Source organism: Thamnophis elegans, chromosome 10, assembly GCF_009769535.1.
Source record: "Thamnophis elegans isolate rThaEle1 chromosome 10, rThaEle1.pri, whole genome shotgun sequence".
NCBI classification, from domain to species: Eukaryota; Metazoa; Chordata; class Lepidosauria; order Squamata; family Colubridae; genus Thamnophis; species Thamnophis elegans.
Genome location: NC_045550.1, coordinates 28910303 through 28930785, shown reverse-complemented (window position 1 = coordinate 28930785; position 20483 = coordinate 28910303). Strand labels below are relative to the sequence as shown.

The 20483-nt window shown below is 34.5% G+C and overlaps 1 protein-coding gene across 2 annotated transcripts in view; it reads left to right on the top strand.

Moving 5' to 3' along the window:
• ARMC8 (armadillo repeat containing 8) overlaps nt 1-20483 on the top strand; it is a 55532-nt gene that overhangs the window by 28756 nt on the left and 6293 nt on the right. For both annotated transcript variants that reach the window (XM_032225202.1, XM_032225201.1), the window contains 16 exons: nt 1381-1473; nt 3942-4001; nt 6530-6610; nt 7580-7655; nt 7741-7831; nt 8655-8715; nt 9256-9456; nt 11028-11123; nt 11570-11652; nt 11878-11959; nt 15835-15921; nt 17142-17234; nt 17487-17636; nt 19171-19266; nt 19574-19669; nt 20241-20313. In XM_032225202.1, coding sequence (XP_032081093.1) covers nt 1381-1473; nt 3942-4001; nt 6530-6610; nt 7580-7655; nt 7741-7831; nt 8655-8715; nt 9256-9456; nt 11028-11123; nt 11570-11652; nt 11878-11959; nt 15835-15921; nt 17142-17234; nt 17487-17636; nt 19171-19266; nt 19574-19669; nt 20241-20313 — 1519 coding nt within the window. The remainder of the gene's footprint in view (nt 1-1380; nt 1474-3941; nt 4002-6529; nt 6611-7579; nt 7656-7740; nt 7832-8654; nt 8716-9255; nt 9457-11027; nt 11124-11569; nt 11653-11877; nt 11960-15834; nt 15922-17141; nt 17235-17486; nt 17637-19170; nt 19267-19573; nt 19670-20240; nt 20314-20483) is intronic.

Below are 20483 nucleotides of genomic sequence, written 5' to 3'. Positions count from 1 at the left end.
AGTATGCATTTGTATATTGCATTTCAATATATAAAGGGAAATTAATCTTATAGTTATATTTTTTTCTGAGAATCACATGCTGCTACTATCATTTGTTGTGTGAGAAGCAAACACACCTTTATGTATTCCCCATTTGAAAAATATGTAAATAATATTCATTATATTGATTTGAGTTATGACTAATGGTTTTAATAGTGAAATAGAATAATCTACATGTAACATTAGAATTATTTTACATTTTATTACTTCACAGGAGACTGTCATTGTCCTTACAGTATAAAGTGATCATTTTCATTAGCTTGATTAGCTGGGCCAGTGTAGGAAAGTGCCCCACGTTAGGCTTTCAAGACGGTCTTGCAATCTTATGCTACGAAATATTCCCAGTGCCTTAAATATTTAGCAGTTTATATTGCTTATTTTGTACTCCCAAGTATATACTATTATTCTTGTATTTCTTAAGAAATTGCATTTACCAATACCTTCCCACTCTCAGCTGTTGCCAATGTTCCGAGCAGCCTATCGCTACTGGCTACTCATCTCCTGATCTCCCCTGGACCTTCAATTTTTCTTTCCTCTGCCCCAGTGCATTTGACTATTCTCCCTTCTCCCCTCCTCCAATTTTCTTGGACCAAAGGATCCCTGTTTCCTTCCATGTATGGACCTGAAACTCTGTTTCCTATGCTGAAGGGTTCATGCATGGAACAGTTTGCTCATCTTTTAATTATTATAGTCATTGGTGGGTTGTGCTTGGCTTTCTGAGTTACTGAATATCTAACTTGAATAGATTCTGAAAAGAATCTAGTTTTGTTATTTTGTATTAAGGTTACATTCTTTATTGTTTCCTGAAAAGCTACCATGATAGATAAGCAATGAAAATTAAGATTAAGCTCCTTAGAGCAGAAATGTCATTCATAATGCATTATGTATATTGATGAGGTAACATTTTATAATAGAAGTTGTCCAGACAAGTATTAATAATATTATCAAATACATATTTATTTTTATTTTAAGAAATAATAGAGTCCCCTCCTTTTTTTTGTTCACATCTAAATTTTAATTGGTCTTGCAATTTCTATTTCCATATATTTCTAAGCAATGCAGAACATATATGAAAACCATTCTAAAAGAAATGGAAAATATCAGTACTCAAGGTATTCTGTAATGCTAGCTAGATCATGTTCTTAAATTGTCAGAATTCTAAATCTTTGTAGATAAATTTTGTTTATATTGTGTGTAAATTAATAGACAACTTTGAAGTTCTCAAACTGCTTCCTTCTGAATGCAATATAGAATAAAATGTTGTGCCAAGTCCACAAAGTAATTTTATCTGTGATTTTTTTTTGTATTTAAATGTTTTGTTTAACTTTTCTGACTTTCTAGGATGCTACAGTTATTCCCCACCTCATGGCGCTGCTTAGTAGGTCTCGATATACTCAAGAATATATATGTCAGATCTTCTCACATTGCTGTAAGGTAAGAAATATGAATGTTATTTCCATATGCATATGTTTATTTGCTTCTGAAATATTGTTTTCCCAAGTATTTTAAACAAATTTATCTTTGAGTCATTGTGTTATTATCAAACATATAATCTCTAGTTGGCATGCATATGATGTTCTTGAGGCTGTCCTCAATTTCTTAATTCTCGAAACATTATGTACTTGTTCCCCATTCTGCAAATTTGGCGCTAAGTTCATAAATATAAGCAACAACTTATCTTTAAAAAATATAAATTTTTAATAGAATAATATAATTCCCATACAACAGAGTAAATTGCTATATCTACCCTGATCTTCCCTCCTAGAAGATTGGTGAAAGCTTTGATATGGTGTTCTATAGATGTGGTCCATGGATGAATTTGTCAAGACTTATAGAAATGATGCTTTACATAATTCATTAACAGGTTCAGAAATTCAGTCCCTTGAATTGAAATCTTTTCAAATCTGCAGTTCTATATACATTTTAGAAAAAATATTAATAGAACCTCAGTTTTCAAGAAAGGCAGACAAGAACAGAATGTTCAGATGGTCTCATAGCTGAAATCTTAAATGGTATAATTGAAAAGAATGTTCTATATGCAATATTTATAGAGAATGTATTCATAGATAGATAGAGACGGGGGTGGGGGTGGTATCAGGTTCTTACACATTTTTTGGCATTTTGTCTTTGTACACCACCACATTGAATTTCAAATGAAATGCGAATGAAGTGAAGTCTTTCAACTTTAATTCAAAGGATATGGCAAAAGTATAGCATTAACCATTGAGGTTTTGTCTTCAATAAGTGAATATCATGCTGTATTTGGTTGAGATAGGGCAGTGATGATGAACCTTTTTTGGCGCTAGTGCCAAAAGCGGGGGGAGCACGGAGGGGGGGGTCGTGTGCGGGTGTATCACACCCATAATGCTATGTGCATGACACTCCCCTCGCTTTTGGCACTTTTTTTTTTTTGCCATCCCCAGGCTCCAGAGGCTTGAGCTTGAGGAGGGCGAAAACAGCCTCCCCTGCCCACCTGGATGCCCTCCAGAGGTCTTAGGAGCTTCCCTGAAGCCGCTGGAGGGCGAAAAATGGACTTACGGGGAACCCGGAAGTTCAGGAATGGTGACTTCCGGTTTGTTCGTAGGGCCGATTTTTTACTTCTGGAGCCTTCAGGATTATATACAGATACAAGTTGATATTTTAATAATGAAGGTAATTGCTCAATGCACATTAGGATTCAGTACAATCTGTAATCTAAAGTATGAAGAATGAAAAAAGGGCTCATTGGAGAAAGGGAAAGAAATAGACTATAATTTTTCAAAGCTTTAGCTTTGAAAAAGAAAGACAATATTATAGGAAAAGGTAAAGTTCCCCTCGCACACATGTGCTAGTTGTTCGTGACTCTAGGGGGCGATGCTCCCTTTAAACCCAAAGAGCCAGTGCTGTCCGAAGACTTCTCCGTGGTCATGTGGTCGGCATGACTAAATGCTGAAGGCACATGGAACGCTGTCGGCTGTGACCAGGGGGGCATTTGCCCAGGTTCGCCTGGTGCACCAATTGCGACCCTACCTGGAGCGGGAGGCTCTTTGTACAGTCACTCACGCCCTTGTGACCTCAAAACTGGACTACTGTAACGTGCTCTACATGGGACTGCCCTTGAAGAGTATTCGGAGACTTCAGCTGGTCCAGAATGCAGCCGCGCGAGTGATAGTGGGTGCACCTCAGTACACCCATGTTACACCTATCCTCCGCGAGCTGCACTGGCTGCCAATTATGCTCCGGACACACTTCAAGGTGCTAGTCGTTACTTTTAAAGCCCTACATGGTATTGAACCTGGGTACTTGAGAGACCGCCTCATGCCGATTACCTCCCTATGACCTATTAGATCCCTCCTCCGAATTCCATCTGCCAACCAGTGTCGGCTGGCAACTCCTCGGGGGAGGGCCTTCTCTGTGGCTGCTCTGGCCGTCTGGAACGATCTCCCCATTGAGATAAGGGCCCTCACCACCCTTCCGGCTTTCCGCAAAGCCACTAAGACCTGGTTGTTCCGGCAGGCCTGGGGCTGAAGAGTTTTCCGGCCCCACTCGAATGTTGCGACTGTTGTTATATTTTAATTTGTTTGTCTGTAATTGTTATTTGTACCCCTTCCCCCATGGTTGTTCGCCGCCCTGAGTCTCTCGGGAATAGGGCAGCATACAAGTTGAATAAACCTAAACCTTAACCTTACCTTCTCACCAAAGGTGATCCCAATTTTTCTACTTGCCTTTTTATGTGTTTTCGAACTGCTAGGTTGGCAGAAGCTGGGACAAATAATGGGAGCTCACTCTGTTACACAGCACTAGGGATTCAAACTGCCAACCTTTCTGATTGACAAGCTCAGCATCTTAGCTACTGAGCCACCGTGTCCCCTTGAAAATATCATACTTGTTTAATTTTACATCTTTTAATATCTGTTCTACAGCTCCGGCACTGGCATAGCTGCGGCTTTAAATCCTCACCTCAGCCACTTCTATGTGCCAATGTAAGTTTTTTTCCCCCTGCAATGATTGCATTTTAAAATTAAGAAATGTGTCAGTTTCAACAGTCCAAATTATTTTCAGGTGTTTTAATGCTGGTTATTTATAGCTTCATATCTTGTTTTTACTTGAATTAGGATATATGTACACATTTTATTAGCATGTACTAACATTTTAGAGCACTCCTCCAATTTGAAGTTAATAAAAAATGAGGGGATTAAAGTGTACTCGCAGCAAAATTTGAAACGTTGAATAATAAAGTGAAGAGAATCTGTGGTATGAGTGTCAAAATATGCTGTAACCCCCCCCCTCCCCAAACTTCATGGAGTTCAAATGAAGACTTTTCAACTTTCATCTTTCTACAGCTAGCCAAAATAAAAAGGCTTTTAAATTGAGCAAACTAAACAAGATCCTCTACATTATAATTGGTTCATAATAAAGGTCATTTATTATATTTCATTCAGTTGAAACTGACATCATATTAGAAGAGAAAAGAAAGCGATATCTGTTTGAGCAAAAAAAAAAAAACCTAGGCAGTAAAGTCCGGCATGTGTTAACTCATTAGTTAATAAGATAGTACTAAAATGTATTAATCTATTTTTTGATGATGTTGGTGACATTATTTAGAAACAGTGATTTGTAAGGTACTTTTCTGATCATAACATTATCAAGATGATTCTAAAATTATAACTTTGATAAAAAGATGAGCATAAAGTTTTGAGTAGGGTTTATATGTTAATATTTGGCTAGCTCTAATTTGGTCCATGTAATCCTCATTTACGAACATTCATTTAATGTTTGAAATTATGATGGTGTTGAAAAAGTGAAGTATAATCAATACTCATATTTACATTCATCGCAGTGTTCCCTCAGTTATATGATCAAAATTTGGGTGCTTGACAATCAGCTCGCAATTACAATTGCAGTGTCCCTTGGTCACATGATTGCCATTTGCAACTTCCTCAGAGGACTTCCAACAAGCAAATTCAATTGGGGAAACTGGATTTACTTAACAATTATGTAATTCACTTATTGACTTCAATAATTTCCTTAATGACTAAGGCAAAAAAGGTAAAAATTGGGTGCAACTCACGTAACAACTGCAATACTGGTCCCTATTGTAGTGTCAGTTTATGACTATCAGTATACCTTTTATTAGTCATGTACAGTAGATTTCGATAAAGTATGAATAGTTATAGGAAAAGGTTTTTTATGTGATTAGGACAAATGTTGTTTGTCCCTTCATAAAGAATTAACATTCTAGTATGATAAATTCAGCAGTTTGGAACCAAGAGGTCAAATAAGGATCATCTGGAAGCTCAGATGAGGAAATGAAAAAATGGCATCTCAGCAAAAATACTCAAAGCAACATCTTTTTAAAAAAATCCTTATTGGAATTACATTTCTTTTGGTTTATGATTTCTTTTTTTATAGTTAAAGATGCAAGGACAATGAAAAAATATAGTAACAAATAAAAAATACTTACTATCCTAAGCTTGCCATTTGGGGTTCTTTGTGCTTTCTACAATCCTTTTGTTTTAAAACCTTTCAATATTTGGTACTTTAAGTACTTTAATGTTAATAAGGAATGTTTAAAAAATGCAACAATAAATTCTATACTTCTTATCCATCTACTTGTCATTAGATTTAGCCTTTTGTTATATCTTCCCATTTCCCCCCATGGTATACATGTAAAGTGAGTTACGTTGAGAGAGATTGACTGGCCTAATGTTTCCATCATGCCCAACTGGCCACCAGTGATCCTTTGAACTAATCACTGGACCATCAGTTAAAAATCTCTTTTCCTTGGCACAGCCCAAAGTTTCTGTTGTCCAGATTGTGCACACTTAGCCTTATGCTTTCTTGTGCACTTTTTTTTTCTAGCCAGCAGCCAAATGTTGCTGAAAATACTGTTAAAGTACATTGAAATAAGTTTCTTCTAAGATTGCATCAATTGTTACCCTATATGAACCTTTCTTATTGCATCTCATAGCTATGCAAGATGTTAATTTATGTTATGCAAAATGCTTAATAATGTTCTAGTCAAATAGTGTTGCCATTTGATGATTATGGACAGCTGCAATTTTTCATTTGAGATTTATTTTTCATGATTCAGCTGTTCAGTGTCATTCACAGGAACGTCATTTCTATAAAAAATAGAAACTTACAGTTTAAATAAATATGAATACTTGAGTATTCCCATTTAAAGTGAAAGTTTTAATAAATAAGGTTGTTTAAAAGCACATATAAAATAGCCAAAAATTAGTTACAAACACAAATGCAATACAAATCCAACATTTATATTGCAATTGGCATAATTCTCTCTTGAGATATATGAAACACCTTTGGATTTTTCATTTTAAAATGTATAGATATGCTTCTCGGAGATCTTGCTTATTTCCTACTCATAAAATATATGAAATGAATGAAATAAGGCATTAAAAGCTATAAGTCTGCAATTAACCAGTATAAAGTAAAATAATTTGTTTTTCTTTACTGTATGTTTAAAGAGCTGTGGTTTGTTTTGTGTTAGGGTCCAGACCATCAGACAGTGCTGTTTAATCATGGAGCAGTGCAGAATATTGCTCATCTGTTAACCTCTGTATCTTATAAAGTAAGCCAGTAATATAATCTTTTTTTTATAAACTAAGCTACTATTTTAAAATGGTGCAATATTATTGACAGAATAATGTTAGCATAGTTCAATATTATTGACAAAATAATGTTAACATAGTTCTTTTCTGATGAAAAAGAAAGTGCACATTTTTTCAGTTTAGTCCTGGATGTATCTATAAATGTGAAAGAGATGATCTTGTAAAATAGTGTTAAAAGAGTAAGCTTCATATTTTTATAAAGGATTTTTTTCTGATGGTTATGGTGGTAGATAAAAATATACATAGTAAGACAACAATTATGTTTTGAAGAAAATACTATTAAGAAAATTAGATTTCTATGAAAATAACATCTGACATTGAACATTTAGACATATACATATTATATCATAATTATAAGTGTTTGATATCCAATATGCCAAAATCAAAACAGATTTAGTGCATGGGAGTAATTACACTGAAATTGAAAGTCAATTAATATATGAAGTTGAGCAAAATGATAGAATTAATATTTACAGACTTTACTATCTTTTTGTTGTTTGGAATATTTAAAATGTATTAAGTTAAACCTAAAATCTTTAGGTAAATAAATAACTATAATTACCATATTTATCTATAATTGCAATAGTTACAATATTAAATATTTAAAGAGGACAGAGAGCAAATATTTTATCACAAAATTTGTTGGGACTCTGTAGACAAGGAATTCGATCTATGTATTTTTTAATAGCCACTTTTCCCAAATTAAGATGCATGAAAACAAATTTCAATCACTTTAGAAAACACACAATGATTTGGCCAATAATTCATGTCCCTTTGGAAAATTTGCTTTCACTTTTGATAAGTACCCTTTAGTCTTTTGAATTTTTTAATTTTTTTGATGAGTTTTAAAATGGCATTTTCACTTGACTTCTAATAGTTCTTAAAATAGTTTTAATTGTAATTAACGTGAATCCTGTATATTTATTCAGGTTCGAATGCAAGCACTGAAATGTTTTGCAGTTCTAGCCTTTGAAAACCCCCAGATATCAATGACTCTTGTAAATGGTAGGTTTATGAGGTCAGTATGGATACTCATTAAATAATTACAATTAAACTGTTTCTTGAAACATATTTTCTCTTTGTTTTTCAGTGTTGGTTGATGGAGAACTATTACCACAGATATTTGTGAAAATGTTACAAAGAGACAAGCCCATTGAAATGCAACTCACATCAGCCAAATGGTAAACCCTGGAATGTAGGAAACATGCTAACTGATAAAATGTGTTTTATAATATTAATGTTCCAATTTAATCAAGAGTACATCATATCAACCTTAAGAAAATAATATCAGAATATAATATCTCAATCACCAGCATTAATAGGAGGGAATTAATAGTATTAATGGTAAACAATCCTTACCATTAATATCATTAATGTTAACTATGACCAGTCATAAAACAGACATTTACTAGAAGGCAGACAGTATGTTTCCTCATTATCCAGCCAATTTTTAATCAACTCAGCATAGGTATTTCTTCTATTTAGGGCGGTAGTTGCATTTCAAAATAAACCACAGAGCTGCAGCCAGGCACAATTTAACCGCTATTTTAATTTACTAAAAACTTTTTCCAAGTTATATTTATTTGATGCCTTAATACTGATTTATTAAATTATAGAAAGAATTCTGTAACTTGGCTTATAGTGCTCCATCATAATCAAGTTAAGATGGCTTAAGTAATTAAAAATTAATTAAATTTATACTATACATTTCCACACAGGTTTAGGTGTTGCATTTGTCTTGAATGAGGACCATTTCTGAGAAATTGTCAAAACATACACAGTCCTAATGCTTTCCATGCTTTAGGTCTTAGATTTTAGTGTCCACAGTTCTCATTTAAAGAATCATGGACAGAAACAATACAGAACTGGGGACAACAGATGATACTCAAGATACAGAACATATTGGTACTGTTGCCATTGAATAAATTTTAATATCGTAACAAAATCAAAACTATATATATAGTATGTTCTCAGTAATCATGCTACTTTGATATTTCATTGTAGCCTTACATACATGTGCAGAGCTGGAGCAATCCGTACAGATGATATCTGCATTGTGTTAAAGGTAGGTGGGTGACTCACACTAATAGTACTTAAACAGGCACCTCAAAAACAAATAGTGGAATGACTTTATTGCTAAAAACAGTATGTTTAGTAAAGAGGCAGAAAATAATATAACTGTTGCTATTTAATTTTATTAGCAATATTGTTTTTATTATATGGTTTCTATACCACCCTATCTTGGTATTCAGTAATACTAAATTAGACTGTCTTTAAATCATGATGAAGTTAGGTAAGTCTAATACATTTTGTTAAGTGAAAGTTGGACTCACAGCTTAATAATCTGTGCAAGAGTTATAGTTGCATATAATAGATTTGAATTTGTGATCATGTAACAATGTAAATATTGATTAATAAACAAGTGTATATCAGTGGTTGCTTTAAATTTTATTTTTGTGCAAATACCAAAGTAGGTTTGATGATATATTTGATTAGGAAATGCCTGTTAAAACATCGATATTTAGTGACAAATTTAACATAAATTTATATAAGAAATATGTAAATAAGTAGCCAAAAAACTAATTTCAGATGTTGTAATTTCCAGACATTACCATGTTTGGCACGGATGTGTAGTAAAGAGAGACTACTAGAGGAGAGAGTAGATGGAGCAGAAACTCTGGCCTATTTGATTGAAACAGATATTGAACTACAAAGAATTGCCAGTATTACTGACCACCTTATTGCAATGCTTGCAGACTACTTCAAATACCCTAGTTCAGTGAGTGCCATCACTGATATAAAAAGGGTAGGTTTATTATGAATGAAGTAGGTATGACAAGTGTGTTTCCTGTGTGCATGAGAGAGAATGAAAACTTGGGTTAATATATTTACTGTATATCTATATCTAAAATGTAAATTAGTTTTTTAGTGGTGCCTGAAATTTCTTTGGTCCTGACTGTATGAGTAAAACAAACTAGATGGGTTTTTACTAAGCTATACTAAATTGTTCCAAAAAGTTAACTTACCGGTAATTGCTACTGTTTCTTGTATTTCATTCTGCCTGAATATGGGATTGAAATTCGGTATGTGAGAGATAAGCCAAGACATATTAGTTATGTCAACAATTAACAACTGTTCAGCTTCATGGCAGTGACATGTAGGGCGAGTGAAAGATGGGAAAAGCAATTGATTTGGGGATAAGGGGGAACTACATTTGCACATTTGTAGAAGATAATCAAATGCATAATATGGCTTCAGTCAAGCCTGCAATAATTTTTTACATATATCAAGTATTTCAGAGACTTTTGCCAACTTTCAATCTAGTAGTCGGCAAGCTCTGTAGCAGACAGAAATTGGAGTTTTGCAGCTTAACATTGGCTCACAGAATCTGATACAGTATAAATGTCTCCATTATTAATGTTTTAGCCTATGAGTGTCAAACTCACCGCATCACATTGACGTCACATGACATTTCATGACATTTTCCTCATTTGTGGCAATGGGGTAGGCATAGCCTGCACATGATGCATCTGGCCTGCAGGTCAACAGTTTGGCATCCCTGTTTTAGCCATTTAGACACTCTACTCCAAGATTGTTTAATGCATTTCTTTTTAATGATGAGTTAAACATTGCCATTAATATTCTTGTTTAATCTTGAATGGGACACAAATTTACAAAGCAAGGTGCTGTATAGATGTAGGGAACGTTTTTAAATGCTCTCCCAAATCGTTTCCCTATTTTCCATCTCTTTTCACAAAGATGGTAAAGAGTTTCAATTTAACCATTTTTTTATATAGCTGTAATGGTGGGAACATTTCAATAGTCATTATCTTTGGTTTTTTTGTCTTGCTTCATTTTGTGTCCTGTCCTTCAGAAATTCTAAGTTTGAATCTGCTCAAGTTGACTGGTTGTGAAAGTGGGCTTAATCGTTTAGTATTTTTCTAATATTAACAGTAGAAAATCTCAGGATTGCAGGCTAAACAGGAAAGCTGACAAATGTCCTGGATAAAAAAGACAACAGCAAACAGTTTCTATATTTTTTTTCAATAAAAAACAAACTCTTTCTATATTATTTCAAGAAAATGCAATCACTAGGATTTGAGCTCAGTTTAATGGAATTGTTAGAATTTATAAGATTTAAATTATTATAATTGAGAAAAACAGAAATGAAGTTTTACTTAAGGTATAGAATAAAGTGCCAGTTGGAAATTCTTAAAAGTGCTTCCTAATCTAAACTCTTCAACATTCATATGGTATCATTTATAATTGTGAAATATTTCTTAAAATTCCATTCAGAATTAAAGAATGTATGCAGTTTGATCAACATCCATGAGTTTGCAATTTAAAAAATGATATAAATTTAATTATCTTTAATAGCTTGACCATGACTTAAAACATGCTCATGAATTGCGTCAGGCTGCTTTCAAGCTCTATGCTGCCCTCGGAGCAAATGATGAAGATATTCGAAAGAAGGTAAGTGTGAATTTATCAGGTAGTTTCCTATATCTCAAAGTCAGGAACATAACCTTGTCATTGAAATCTATGTTTTGCTTATCAATAGTTTCAATAAAATAATATTTTTAATGACATAAGATATCTGGATAAAGTGTAGTTTCCTAGTTAAAAATATTATGGTTTAATTGAATTACAGAAAATAATTTTGACAATGCCCCTTAATAGACTGCCATTTTTGTACAAGAAATATAATGTATAAACGTAACATAACAATATGCTTCATTGTCATAATATGGCATAAGCATGGAATTTCTTTTTAAATTGTGAAATTCATCTTTTTTATCAGTTAGTATTCATACACATTGTATTCATACTGTCTACAGTATATGGCATTAAAATAAACATAATAATTACTTCATTTTGTTCTGTAAAATCCAGTAATATTTTTGATAACTTTCTTTCAGATAATTGAAACTGAAAATATGATGGATCGGATTGTAAATGGCTTATCTGAGTCTAGCATCAAAGTGCGCTTAGCTGCAGTCAGGTATAAATTTACCTAACGGGATTAATCTTACATTTCATATGTTCAGACTGACAGTTGTTCACTTCCTTTGTTAGGACATATAATGATCTTAAATTATTTGAAAATTATGAATTATATTTAGCAGTAATTGTAGTATGATGAAACAGAATATGAAAATGCTTACATGCCATGCTGCCTCTATGGAAAGGAAGTATTTTAGAGCTTATACCTCATTTTTTTGAACAGATGTTTGCACAGTTTGTCAAGATCTGTACAGCAACTACGAACAAGTTTCCAAGATCATGCTGTATGGAAACCCTTAATGAAGGTAAACACAATGGGAGATTATTTGTTGTGGTATAAAGTGCATTGACAATATTACCCAGGTAGTCCTCGACTTATGAGCAAAATTGAGCCCATAAGTTACATTGCTAACAAGACAGTTGTTAAGTGAATTTTGCCACATTTTACAATCTTTCTTATCACAGTTGCTAAGTGAATCACAGCAGTTGTTAAATTACTAATATGGTTAAGTGAATCTGGCTTCCCCATCAACTTTGCCTTTCTGAACCCAGAATACTGCAACCATCATAAATACATGCCAGTTGCCAAGTATCTGAATTTTGATCATAGGACTTTGGAGATGCTGCTATGGTTGTGTGTGAAAAACAGTCATAAATCACCTTTTTTCAGTGCCATTGTAACTTCAAAGGCTCACTAAATGAATCATTGTAAGTTGAGGACTACTTGTAATACAGTTTTAAGGCTAGTTAAAGAAAAAATAAATTTGTATTGAGATATGTTTCTAGCAATTTACCTGTTCATTTCAATTCACCTAAAATATGATCTTGCTAAGATCTAGAAATAATTAACTATAATGTATTAGAATTAAAGTGTATGGTTGAATATAAGTGGTTTTGAAATAATAAGTAGTAGGTTTTAACTTCTAATTATGAATTACTGTTTCACTTTAGGCTCTTCTGTCAATGACAGTAGAATGTTTATCTTGATAAATATGGTTTTAAAAAAGTAATTGTCCTACCCTTATTTATAAAGCAGATATTTCTAAATGTCAATGCAATTGAAGTGCATATGGGAAAATACTTCACTGCTACAAAATATTTTTTTATATAAAGTTTTTTATTTTTTCATTTTTATAACAAATAACTACATGTATACTATTACATAACCAACGTCATATTATATTGTTAAATCTTTACATCAATTCGTCTTACCATCAACTCCCAAAAACAATTATTGGCTCTTCTGCTCTCCATACACCATATTTGTACCCTATCCATCACTTTCTTCTCCCTCTCTCTTCCTCCTCCCTACCTCCTTTCTTCCCTCTGTTGTCCTTCTCTTCTCTACTTCCCCTTCCTCTCTCCTTCTCTCTCCCCTTTCCACTCCTTCTTTCTCTCCTCCTCCTCCCCACTTCCCTGCCCTCTCTCCTATCCCTCTCTTCTTCCTTCTCTTCTACTTTGCACTCTTCATCTAATTTGTTGATGGTATTTATAATTCCTTTTCAAGATACATATTAAATTTTAACATATATTTTCCTCCTTTTTTAAAAGAAAAAAAGTATACATATATAGTAATTGTATTTTTAACACACACACACAGCCTATTTTTGGCTGAGATGTAGACCCGGTTATGATTCCCAGCTATTCTCATCATTATATTTATATAGTTATGCATCCTTACATGCTCCAAATTTGTAGTTCTGTCTTTATAATCTCAATAATTTCTCATTGTAAGTATATATTTCATGTTCTTCTCCATTTTTCCATATCTTGACTTAGCTTACCCTTAATTGTCTTTAAATAACAATCCTTACTGTTCCATGTTCATTACAATCCCATTAATCTACTATATAGAATAACAAGCGGTACACATCTCACTTTGTTCATCATCTTAGGAGTTCTATGTGTGTCCATATTTCATATATTTTAACCCATACTTAATTGTCCTTTCATTGTCATATTCAATCAATTAGCAATCAGTTTAATTATCATGTATAAAAGTGAATCACATACCTCTACTTTACATTCTCTACATAATAGTTTCATATTTGTCCATATTCCATATATTTTAACCTTTATTAAATTATCTTTCCATTATCATATTCAATCAGTCAGCAACTCAGTTTTATTATCCTATATAGGAGTAAACTGCATATCTCAGTTTTATGTTTCCCATGTAACAATTTTTAATTGTCTGATTTTTTCCTAGTAAGTCTTTTGTCCCACTTCTCTGTTCCTGTCTTCTTCCTTTTCTTTGTTTTGACATGTCTACCCTCTTCAATTTTTCCAAAGCCACTGTCAAACCCAGTGAAATCTTTTGTATTTTTCTTTGTTGGGGCGTAACCCAGTTTCAGTTTCCCGATGCCACTATCAAACCCAGTGAGATCTTTTGACTGCTTTTTATTTCCTTTTGTTGGCACATATCCCCCCCTTTTCAGTTTTCCCTATACCACTGTCAAACCCAATGAAGTTTTTTGTCTGCTTTTTATTTTATGCCATTTCTACCCTTCATTATCCCCCCTTCTTCCTTCACTTCTTCCTTCACTTCCTGCTTCTCAATATTTAACTTCAAAATTCTATTTAGACTTGATTTTAATGATTTATGCATATTTTTTATAATTTCACGTAGTTCTTCAAATTCCCATCTTTCCATAATGTCCAGTTCCAAAATTACAATTAGTTATACAGTTCTTATTTCAGAGTTCTGGTCCACCTTAAATTTAGCTAATTCAGCTATTGTGAAGAGGAAGAGAAGCGGGAGCCATCTTGATCTTTTGTTCTCCCTTCAGAAAAAAAAAAGCTTCGTATTTTCCTGGTTCTTGATTTTATTATTTTTTTCCCCTTGTTACCTTCCACTTCTCGTTGGTTATAGTTGTTCAAAATATATTAATTGGAACAAACTCAAATACAGCAAATTTCCGGTATGTTTCTCTTTGCCTCCTGCTTTTCCAAATTCTGCTTTATGGCAATTGGTTAATTAAAACTTCCTGCTCAGAACTTTGCATTCCATTTGCCACATAGGCAAGATTAGGTTATCAGTGAGAAAATAGTGCTTTTTTCTTTATCCTCCCCGTTACATTCCACCTCTCATTAATTGGAGTTGCTTAAGATATGTTAGTTGGAAGAAACTCGAATGAGGCAAATCTCCTCGGTATGTTTTGATTCCCCTTTCAGCCTCCTAGTCTCTTTTAAAAACACAATCTTTTCAAATCCAAATTTAAAGTTTGTGTTTGAGTGAGTTTGTCACTTCTCTGTTTTCTCATTTCTGTCCAAATTGTTTAAAGCAAATACCTCTTTTTGGACTAGTGATTCAACCCTCCATTTTCCCCCTTCTTTCTTTCTTTTTGCCAAAATATCGATTTGTCCATCAATATTATTTATACTCTCAAGGTTCTTTGCCTTTTCCAAATTCTGATTTATGACTGTGGGTTAATTAGATCTTCTTACCAGGCTTTCATCTCGTCTCCTGCACGCTCCTGTTCAGTTGCTTTGACCTGAAGCCAGCTTCTTGTGCAGCCATGTTGCCGTGCTGCCACCTCGACGCTGATTCAGAGGGCAAATCTCCAACCTATGAGGGACCTGTTACACTCCCTCTTAGTCTGATGAGATGCCACTCCCCCCCTCAGGAGGTTCCGATCCAAAAAGGATCTCAGCATTGGTTGTCAGACGGAGTTCATGTGAGACTCTTCAGAGCTCACACCCCCCTCGTCTGTCCAGTTGGAGAACTTCCGGTTGACTCACTGCTACAAAATATTTAAAGATTGTTTGCAGTATTCTCTGAAACTTTATAGAAAATAATTTTTTATTATATTTTTTCACTAGCAAAAGACAGAATAATAGCTCAAAAGTCTTGAGTAATTTCTACTTAGGCTAGATGATATCTCCTGTTTTAAGAAAGGGAGTATTATGTCATTAACCATTTTAAAGAAGGAAGACATGTTTCCTCTTTTTCGTGGTTAAATATAAAAAGCTGATATATTAGAATTCTTTTGAAATTAGAAAAGATTAACTGCAAAAAAACAGATGTTGGTACTATTTAATTTCTAAATGTGAATAATGGAAGCTGGATTTCAGGTTCTGCATCTACAAAGGTAGCAAGGCAAATATGTATGTACCAGTCCCTGAATTATTCTAAATTCTTAAAATGCTTATGAGATTCCTTTTTTATTTCTTTTTTTAGGTATTACAGAATGCTCCAGATGAAATTTTAGTGGTAGCATCTTCTACTCTATGCAATCTTCTCTTAGAATTTTCTCCAAGCAAAGAGGTTGGTTGGTTGGGCTTTTAAAACCATAAAAGTATATATTTCATTCTTTGTATAAAATATAATGTGAATATGTATCAAGATCATGAGGGTGAAGTCCTGTTTCTGGTCTTTCTCAGCAGACATATAAAAACAGTTTTCTCTGAAAATAGGCCAATTGTAACTGAGTAAAGAAATCATGCAGTTAGTGTTTACTAATAAAAGCATAAACGGTTCCTTTCAAAGACAATAGAAACAGATGTACCATAATGAATTGACCAGAGGAAAAAGGTTGAGATAAAATTGTCAGAATAAAAAGTAATTAAAAATGAAAGAATTTTCCCATCAGAATTTGGAAACCAATAAGACCAGATATTTTTTGGGGGGAAAAAAATACTAGTAAAAACAGAGTCCCAGTAGTAAAATCCTGTACACATAAATCAAGCCAGATAAGCTTTCATTACCTAGGATGAATTTTTTCACTGCTGACTTCTTTATGGCAAAGGTGAAAGTAATTTAGAATTCTAAAGTAAACAGTGAGAAAATGAAAATAACTTTATGTTAAAATCCAGCAAGGAGTTGTATGGGTCAGCACTCAACCAGTTGATTAATGTATAAATAAAAAGTAAAAAAAAAAAAATCAAAAGGTGTAGCTAAAACCAAAGTGTGCTTAAAAATAACAAACAGCTGAAAGGAAAAGATGAAAGACCCAACCCTGCAATCAGTTCTATTGAGAATTGTAGTCCTCAATATCTCTCATCTTAGAAGGTACACAATTCTCCAAAGGTCGTCTTGAGTTGTTACTAGTTGCTTCCATTCAAATCTGGAAACTGCCAAATAGCCAGCTTTGGTGGCATAGTCAGCTGTTTTTCAGCAGGTAAGAAAAAACAGTCTGCTGCTCAGCACGCCATCTTGGGGGAAGAGTGTGTTTAATTATTTTCAACTATGGATTTAACTACTACCTTGGGTATGAGAACCTAATGGAACATACTGGAAAATCAAAAGATTGGATGAAATACTTATGGCATTTGAACTGAATATTCTACACTGCCTGAGCTTATAAAAATATAAAATGTGGAAAGAAAGAAGATATGAAAGCTTAGATGTGTATTCAAGATTTTTTTTAAAGTAGCTTGTTTTTGGTTTAAAAGCGCATTTAATGTGCAGAAACAAAATGAAAGAATATATGTAAAATTAGGATGTTACTGAAATTTCTTAACTGGTTTTGCTTTTGTTATATGTAGCCTATCTTAGAATCAGGAGCCATAGAACTTCTCTGTAGTTTAACTCAGAGTGACAATCTTGCCTTGCGAGTGAATGGAGTTTGGGCTTTAATGGTAAGTATCAATATTAATCTGATAGCTTTATGTATGCATCTCCATTTTTAGATTTTATTTCTTTATTAAATTTGTATACTATCAAATATCTGAGATCTAGAATGCTTTCAAGAATGGGAAATCAAAACAAAATTTCAACTGCTAAGAAATGTTTCTTGTTATAGCAGATGATAAATAGTGTAATGGAATTGGGCCCTTTGTGGAAAATGTTGAAATGATTCAGAATAATGTTAATTTGGTCCTTCTTTTTAGAATATGGCATTTCAAGCAGAACAGAAGATCAAAGCAGACATTTTGCGAGGCTTGAGTACAGAGCAGTTATTCCAGTTGCTCTCTGATTCTGATGTAAATGTACTAATGAAGACTTTGGGATTACTTCGGAACCTTTTGTCTACTCGCCCTGTAAGTAAAAAAAAAATGGATCTACAAAATGAATGAATATTTTGAAGATGAATCTGCAGATCTTGTTAATTTCTAATTATATATCATTACATATTGGGAGCTGATATTCCAGAAGGTCATATCAACTTCATTAAGTTGTTGCTTGTCTAATTTATATAACAAATATTCCAGTGGTGGGTTGCAGGTGGTACTCCCTGGTACGGCCCACCCACCCGCCTGAGCTCATTACCAATGTTTAAAGGCTTCTGTGCTTCCAGAACAGCTGGAGCATCGCAGAGGCGCTAAAACGCATGTGCATGCTGCGCGCGTCCATGAGGACGTTGCCAGCCCTGTTCCAACCGCACCGATTGGAACGGGATTTGAAATCCACCACTGAAACATTCTGTAGAAATGACAAAGCAGTGTTCTTTCTGAACCGCTACTGCTACTTGAGAGCTTTCTATCTGAGAACAAGAACATCTGTTTTTCACATTGCATAGAGCAGCAATGGCGAACCTTTTTTGGCTTGCATGCCATAAGTGGGGGGAGCGCAGGGGGGGCATGTGTGGGTGTGCTCCACCCATAATGCAATGCGCTACCCCCAGAGTGTATGCGCGCACTACAGGCGCTCCCCCCCATTTTTTACATGCTTTTTTCACCCTCCCCATGCTACAGAGGCTTTATAGGAGCCTGGGGAGAGTGAAAACAGCCTCCTTTGCACGCCAGAAGTCCTCAAGAGGCTTCAGGGACCTTCTGGAGGCTTCCCTGAAGCCTCTGGAGCAGTCAAAACGACCCTCCGAGCAAACCGGAAGTGACCTGGGGAGGGCGAAAATAGCCCCCCTCCCCTGGAGGCCCTCCAGAGGCTTCATGAGCTTCCCTGAAGCCTCTGGAGTGCAAAAAAAAATGGCCCTATGAGCAAACCAGAAGTTCAGGAATGGACTTCCGGTTTCCTCGGAGGGTTGTTTTGAGCGCTCCGAAGGCTTCAGGGACCTTCAGGAGGCTTCCCTGAAGTCTTCGGAGCAGTCAAAACGACCCTCCAAGCAAAGCGGAAGTACGTTCCTGAACTTCTGGTTTGCCCATAGGGCTGTTTTTTTGCACTCCGGAGGCTTCAGGGAAGATCATGAAGCCTCCAAGGGAGGGCGGGGGGGAGTATTTTCTCCCTCCCCAGGCTCCTATAAAGCCTCTGGAGCCTGGGGAGAGCGAAAAATGGCTTTAAAAAAGGGTGAACTTAGCTGGCCAGTGCACACATGCACGCTGACCAGCTGACAGGGCAGCATCTCGCGTGCCGTGACAAATGGCTCTGCGTGCCACCTGTGGCATGCGTGCCATAGGTTCGCCATCACTGGCATAGAGCATGTTGCAGATCAAGGAATAATATAACAGCATTTTATTTTAAAGGAAAACTATCATTTCTGTTGTGCTCTCATATTCATATATATGGTTTGTTTTCATTGGCATAGCCTATTTCCTGCTATAAGAATTCTACAAAGCAAACTGTAGATTTTCTAACTTTTTAGGCGAGCTGCTCGTTAATGTTATTTTTCACTCTTGGCAGCATATAGATCAGATAATAAGTACTCATGGGAAACAGATCATGCAAGCAGTAACTCTCATCCTGGAAGGAGAACACAACGTGGAAGTCAAAGAACAGGTATTGTGCTTTAATGTATTAATAGAGACAACAAGTTTTGACATGAACAAAAATAAAACACCAAACACTAAATTCTTCAGGAAGAAAATTCAAATACTTTTACTAAGTATACAAATAGTATAAGGCTGTTTGCGTGCAATATTTCTTGTCCGTGCAATATTTTCTACGTATAAAAGTCTTCATAGTTTTATTTTCTTACCCTGTATTGCTTATGGAAGTCTACTTGTCAAGTTGCCATGAAACATTGCCATTTAGAATTAGATTTTTGTTGTTATTTCAATATATTTCTGTTCCTCCTTTCCTTCAGACATTATGTATACTTGCCAACATAGCAGATGGAACTACAGCTAAAGAATTCATCATGACAAATGATGATATCTTACAAAAAATTAAGTATTACATGGTATGTAATTTAAGTTTTTGTGTAATTAAATTTTGGGAAAAGATTAGAGCTCAGGGATTTTCAGCATTTGGTAGAAATCTCTATATTAAGTGCAGTACTGTTTGTTGCTCTAATTTTCTTGAATACAATATTTTTTCTTTTTTAAATATTTTTTCAACTTTGCTTTCATCGAAGAAAAGCAGACAATTTTTATATCATTATTGTGAGTAATAATTTGGAGGCAAGAAACCTAGATTACATAAAGGTTAAGAAAGAAATGTAATTTTTTATTTGAGTCAAGCTTGGTTCCTGACATATGTTTCTTGGCAACAATATGGAACTGGTTTGTCATTGACTTCTGCCAGAATGTGCTTGCTGTTAGCTTTGTCTTTATAATCAAGGCTGTAGCTTCTTTTTTAAGTATTAACTAAATCAGCAGGGTAACCAAGAAAGCAGTAGTAAACTAGATCCATACTTTTGCCAATAACATCACGTGGTTCTATGAAGTTAAAAGGAGTCAGATTCAAAAGGATTTGATTTTACTAAGGAATAATTTAAAATATTTCTGTCTAAATGTATTTTGTCTCCTTAGAGCCACTCGAATGCTAAACTTCAACTGGCTGCCATGTTTTGTGTATCTAATCTTATATGGAATGAAGAAGAAGGTAAGAAGATATACTCAGGGGATTTCTCTTCTGAAATACTTAATTTAAAAATGAAATTGCATTTAGCAGTTGGGCATTTTTATCCTGGATGGGGAAAATCACTACAGGGAAAAAAAGACAGAAAGTGAATATGCTATTTGATTCCTTTTGGTGAAAAGAATGTCACCTGG